Source organism: Mus musculus, chromosome X (genome assembly GCF_000001635.26).
Source record: "Mus musculus strain C57BL/6J chromosome X, GRCm38.p6 C57BL/6J".
Lineage (NCBI taxonomy): Eukaryota > Metazoa > Chordata > Mammalia > Rodentia > Muridae > Mus > Mus musculus.
Window position 1 is genome coordinate 91,930,956 of NC_000086.7, and position 6,390 is coordinate 91,937,345.

Genomic DNA, 6,390 nt, shown 5'->3' on the forward strand with positions numbered 1-6,390 from the left:
CTCACGACCAAGGTCCTCTCCTCCCACTGATGACCAAAAAGGCCATTTCTCTCTCTTTCACTTTCACTGTACCACTTCATCCTTCTTTTCTTCCTTCCCTTTCTCCAAGCCCTCTTCCTTCCTTATGTCTCTCCAAGCCTGATGGTGACATTTCTTAAGAACTGGATCTATTTCTACCTTTGTCTTGTACTTCCAGAGCTGTGAACATGGTCTGTTGTTCAAGGGAGAGGCTCTTGGCGCTGTGAAGGCTCTATGCCCCAGTGTAGGGGAATGCCAGGGCAAGGAAGCTGGAGTGGGTGGGTTGGTGAGCAGAAGGAGGATGAAGGGATAGGGGATCTTCAGAGGGGACACCAGGAAAGGGGAGGACATTTGAAATGTAAATAAAGAAAATATATAATAAAAAAACAAATAGTGAATGGGAACATTTAAACAATAATATAATTTAATGGCTGATAAAAGAGAGCTGATGTCCAAAGGATGACTGGGGAAAATAATGAAATGACAGAGACACTGGATATGAGGCTAAATTTATCCGTTTATTTTCTTAAGGAGTTCGCTAAGGTAATGAAACCAAGTTTATTTCTATTAAAATTATGAACTGAAGACAAAACCAAGAGTGACAGGGATGAACTGATCACTTCACTTTGTTTTACCAAATGCAGCACATCACATTCTGTGAAACCTTTTCCCATGTCTTGTTTTACACTTACTGAGAAGACATTTGTAAAGATTTTCCAATAACTTTAAAACGCTAAATATATTACCCTTGACAAAGAGCAGTAAACGTAGCAGATATTGGATTAAGAAACATATATAAAACAAATTAATCTTCAGTTACAGGAATATTAACAATGTAACAAAGAGGTATGTATACTTTTTCCATGCATAACAAAAGGTATTGTATTACTGTATTCCCACTGCTCATAAATGCCCCACTACTCAGAAGACTGGCTGGTCTTGAGCACAGTGATAGCTATCACCAATGGCTAGCTAAATGTGGGAGGAACTGCTAGCTTGGGCATGTGAGGGAATCCTGGCAGCATGAAAACCCCCAGCCTCATCTCTCCTTGCTGCTCTCTCAGCCTGGTTACTGAGAGTCTCCTCATACTGTTGAGGATAGTAACTAGGAATGGCACTCTTGATTTTAGCTAATATATCCATAACTTTCCTGTAAGTAGATTTCTCATGGGCTCTGGGACCCCATAGGAACTCATGAGTTGGGGGATCACTTCCAGGAACCTGGCGGTACTCCACATAATTTTGCTCAACTAACACTTTGGTGATGAAATTCCGGGGCTCCCCAAAAATTAAGTGCCTCCTCCCAGGATATATCCCCTGCATGTGGAGAAACTGCCAGACCTCTTCCTCAGTGGCACGGTTGCCCTTCATGAAGATCATACCCAGGATGGTCAGGATGAGACCTGTCTTAGGCAATTCTCTCCTGCCACCCACATCTGCCCCAGGGAGGATGGGTAGCTTGCTAACAAGGACATAGGAGTGAGTGGCAGGGTTGTCTACCTTCAACTCCAGACCATAGACGAGCTCTAGCTGATAGGTGGCTTTCTCCAGGATCTGGGGGAAGTGAACCTTGTACTTCCTGCCTATCAGCTTCAGCATCTCTCCCTCTACAGGTTGCTCATCCTTTTGGTACTTCTCCAGCAGATAGTGAAGTACCTTGCTGGCCTTCCTGGTCAGAGGATCTCTGCGTGCACATTGGATGGCATCTGCTATAATGGAGACATTTGCACGTCTCTCATCCACACCTGCAAAGGAACCCTCAGCACCAACATCATGGACTGGATGAGACACATTTAACTCAGGAGAGATATGGGATGCAGCCTCCTGGGACTCCTGAGCAGTGCCTCTATCAGAGGAGCTGGGGCCATCTCCCTGGTCAAGAGCAGGAGATGCTGCTTTCCCCTCCTCCTTCCCAGTGGGCTGAGCACCCTGGAGTTTAGGCTTCTCTCCCCGCATCTGCTGCCTTTTGGCCCTGGATCGGCTCTTGCTCTTGTTGCCTCTAGGCATGGTGTACTGGGTAAGTGGACAGCGATACTAGAAAGTTCAGGAGGGAGAGAATGACACTATGTAAACATAGGTAGAAAGCAAGTTCCCTTTACAAACCCCCACCCCCACCCACAAGCCGCTTTTCTCTGGGCACCTTTCTGGATTGAAACCCTGTTGCTGTTCTCCTGTTCAGTCTGCTTCCTGAGAAATCTGTGGAGAAAATCACAGTTTGTTAGGCCATTGCCTGGCGATCCAAGTAATAGCTGACTAGGGTGAAAGAAGGACTTGTACCAGGGTCCTATTTTGTTCTCCATGAAAATTTATGTTCATTTTTAACTACGTCTTCATGCCCACATTATTCTGCTGCTCTGAAGCTAGCACTATAGTTTGCACTAATAAGGAAAAATTAGGTGGAAATTGGGGCCAGCTTTACCATCGATGTCTGATAAGTGGACAGCGGCACTAGAAAGTTCAGGGGGGAGAGAATGACACTATGTAAACATAGGTAGAAAGCAAGTTCCCTTTACAAACCCCCACCCCCACCCACAAGCCGCTTTTCTCTGGGCACCTTTCTGGATTGAAACCCTGTTGCTGTTCTCCTGTTCAGTCTGCTTCCTGAGAAATCTGTGGAGAAAATCACAGTTTGTTAGGCCATTGCCTGGCAATCCAAGTAATAGCTGACTAGGGTGAAAGAAGGACTTGTACCAGGGTCCTATTTTGTTCTCCATGAACATTTATGTTCATTTTTAACTACGTCTTCATGCCCACATTATTCTGCTGCTCTGAAGCTAGCACTATAGTTTGCACTAATAAGGAAAAATTAGGTGGAAATTGGGGCCAGCTTTACCATCGATGTCTGATAAAATTCAGTATATAAAAAATATGCCTATGCTTTTGTAATGCCCCCCCAACACTCCATTTCCTTTCCAGAAATGGTATCCATTAATTTCCCACCTCTTCTTTTTCAAAGGACAAATCATAATATTTTAGCGTTTAGGCCCATCTGACCCTTGACATAATCTATGGTACATTGGGGAACAATTCTGTGTATTTTGCCACACATACAGCAGAGTCTTTAATTTTCCCAGTTCGCCTCCTCTTAAAACTCTTTGTATCTAACTTTCCCTTTTTGTGAACCCCCGAACCTCTATTCGAGACCTTTCCTCCCAAGGAAGAACAAGGCACATTAATGGCAGTTGGGCCTAACTGCCGCATCCTGGAATTCTGACGAACAAGGCAGAGACCCGGCCGTCGCTAGGGCAGGGTGGGTTATGAATCTAGAAAACTATCATGGGATGTTATAGTTTTTAATCTAGTCATCTCCCGCGAAAGATTCTTACCAGAGTAAAGGCCATGCTTCTTGGCTCAAACCTAATCGTACAGGTTGATCCGTCCTCAAAGAGGAAGTTAAGATCATCCACTTCCGGTCACCAGTCACCCGCCCTGGAAGCACGCCTCAGGAGCTTTGATCATCTAAAGGGAAGCCCTGGGCGGAGGGGCTGAACTAATCCATCTCCTTTGTTTTGTTGTTGTTGTTCTGGGGGAGGGGAATTCCCAGAGAACACAGGCAAATTATTTTTCTTAACTTTGAATAGAACTAGGATTTCATCCTTTTAATGTGAACCAAACGGTGCAAAAGATCAAATTCTTATCAGGGTCTCAATGGGTAAGAAGTAGATGGAGTGAATCTCAGTCCAGCACAGATGCCCAGGACTACAGTATAAAGTAAAGATAACAGTTCCATCTATGTTTTTGTGAACTTGGTTCATGATTGCATTGCCCTGTCTTCACTTTACACCTCCCCGCATCTCATTTCCCTCATTTCTCCTTTTTTTTTTTTTTTTTTTTTTTTTTAACCTCTTTCCTGCTCTTATTTATTACAGTCTTCTGGCAGTTTCTCTCCATGGAACTCAGACTGTCATGGAACTCACTATCTTGGGTCTCAGCGTTGCTAAAAAGTCACTATCCTCTTGTCGCTGTGCCATTACAAGTATTATTTGTATATATCACCACCCCTGGCCTCTCTCATTTTTCCTTATGAAAAATTTGTCATTTTATTTGAAGGTTGGAACCAAGGATTTCTGTATAGTATAGGCTGTCTTACAAACTCCTATGTAGCCTAAAGTATACTTAAAATAACAAGCCACCTGCCTTTGCATGTCCTGTGGTAAGAAGTATAAATTACCATGCTAGGATCTCATTAGATTTTTGATATTTAATGACATAACAGGGAATTTTACATTTCCACTTAATGTAGATGAGTATATTTCTCCTTGCATCCTCACCAAAATTACTTTCCTTTCTTTCTTTCTTTTTAAATCCATGACATAGCAATAAATCATTTATTTTATTGGAAATAGAGTCTTTTGGATTTGCCATTCTCAGTATAATGAGAGGAAGTCACAATGCCATACGATTTGTTTCCCTAATGGATGAAGCTGTTATCAGTTTTTCATCCATTTATTGGCTGTATGTACTTCATTTGAAATGATTCTCTTAATTTGCCAATTTATTGACTATGCTATTTATATTTTGCTATGTATTTTTCAATTCTTTCTATATTATTTGTATTAAATTCTGGGTTATGAATAACTGGCAAAGATTCTATGTACTTTTTCACCTGGAAGTTTGTTCTTTTGCTATGTAGTACTTTCAATTTCTCTGATTCCTATATGGCAGATTGTGGGAATATGGACACAGCTTTTGAGTCCAAATATTTAGAAATTTATTAACTGTGTTTATGCACTTAACTCTTTTGCATAAATTCCCTCTAGAAGTTTCAAGATTTTATTTTTTAGTTCCACTTTCACAGAGTATGAAAAGAAGATGTAGCTTTAGTCTTTTATCTTTTATTCTTTTCTTTAAATCAATACCAAGATTTCCCAGTAATATTTTTAAAATAGTTTGTGGTTTTTTTTTTAAAATTATCTTTGTTTTTGGCATAAGCTTGAAAAACAAATGTGTCATACACTGTGTATTTAAATGACACTACTAAACTGTTATCACTACTATTACTTTTCTTTCTTTCTTTTTTTTTTTACAGAAAAGCTAGCTGATATTTATTAAACTTAGTTTCTCCAGCTATGATTTGGCATTATTCAAAGCATCATAATGACACAGTAGAATTAAAAAGAGTTTTACAAATTGAAACGTGATACCCTTGTCTCCAAATATTTTAATTGCGATAAATATGTTTAAAAATACACATTAAACACATTTGAAAGTCTAAACTTTCAAAGTATGTATATGTATATATGTACAATATGTTATGTACAGCATGTGTTTAGGGTGTTTGAGGAGGCCAGAAAAGGGTATTGATGTCTCCAGATGCTAGAATAACATATGATTTTACTCTTATTTTTTAATTTGGTACTGCTATATTACATATGATGTGAATTCTTACACGCGTTCTCGCGACCGGCCAGGAAGAACGCAACAAACCGGAATCTTCTGCGGGAAAGCTTTATTGCTTACATCTTCAGGAGCCAGAGAGCAAGAGAGCAAGAGCTCTATTGCTTACATCTTTAGGAGCCAGAGAGCAAGAGCAAGAGAGAGAATGGCGAAACCCCGTCTCTTTTAAGGAGAATTATCCTCCGCCTAGGACGTGTCACTCCCTGATTGGCTGCAGCCCATCGGCCAAGTTGTCGTCATGGGGAAGGCAGAGCACATGGAGTGGAGAACTACCCTTGGCACATGCGCAGATTATTTGTTTACCACTTAGAACACAGGATGTCAGCGCCATCTTGTAACGGCGAATGTGAGGGTGGCTCCCCACAGTGAATTTATATGTAATATTTTGTCTCTGTAGGAAGCTGTCTCAAGTAATTTTTGAAAGTTTCTTCTATGGCTTGACAATTATAAATGTGCATGTATGCTTTGTGTAGACACAGTTTTCAAGTTACCATGAAAACATCAAAGAATTTAATTGCTTAAGAATAGGACAATAATTTAATTAAACCCTGGTAAACCATTGGCCAAAGAAGCTGTACAATTTTGAATCTCTATAGGTTCTAAATGATGGCATTTTTGCTAATATTTTATTTTCTTAGGGTTTTAGAGTTCATTCATTCTAATAGGCGATTAGTGGTATCTCATTGTTTTAAGCAATAAGCCTCTAATGATACATGTTAATAAACGTATCATGTGCTTATTTGTATAGAATTATATAATTCTTCTTTAATATTTAATAGAGTTAATAATTGAACAATAGTAGTGCTATTGTTTAAATTTATTTCATATACATGTATTGGGATATTCTATATTCCAATAAAATCACCCAGTTGTCTTTTTTATTTTGTTCCTTTTTGATAATTTTTAATTAGATATTTTCTTTATTTACATTTCAAATGTTATCCCCTTTCCTGGTTTCCCCTCTGAAAACTCCCT

At 39.8% G+C, this 6,390-nt stretch overlaps 1 protein-coding gene across 3 annotated transcripts; it reads right to left on the reverse strand.

Annotated features, from left to right (window-relative positions):
• Nucleotides 1–554: 554 nt before the first annotated feature.
• On the reverse strand, nt 555–3,410 carry Gm5071 (predicted pseudogene 5071). Of its 3 annotated transcripts, none has more exons than XM_006528069.2 (4): nt 3,345–3,410; nt 2,573–2,628; nt 2,159–2,214; nt 555–2,052 (listed from the first exon to the last, which is right to left on the reverse strand). In XM_006528069.2, the coding sequence occupies exon 4, from the start codon at nt 2,023–2,025 to the stop codon at nt 991–993; it is 1,035 nt and encodes a 344-aa protein (XP_006528132.1). In that variant the 5' UTR covers nt 2,026–2,052; nt 2,159–2,214; nt 2,573–2,628; nt 3,345–3,410; the 3' UTR covers nt 555–990. The 3 variants fall into 3 exon arrangements, with proteins under 3 accessions (XP_006528132.1, XP_006528133.1, NP_001242933.1); XM_006528070.2 differs by having other exon boundaries at nt 555–2,081; NM_001256004.1 differs by lacking the exons at nt 2,159–2,214; nt 2,573–2,628; nt 3,345–3,410 and having other exon boundaries at nt 991–2,025.
• Nucleotides 3,411–6,390: the final 2,980 nt, after the last annotated feature.

Bases quoted from the DNA above. Each gene is read 5' to 3' on its own strand.
- Gm5071 (XM_006528069.2), bottom strand. From the start codon at position 2,025: ATGCCTAGAGGCAACAAGAGCAAGAGCCGATCCAGGGCCAAAAGGCAG.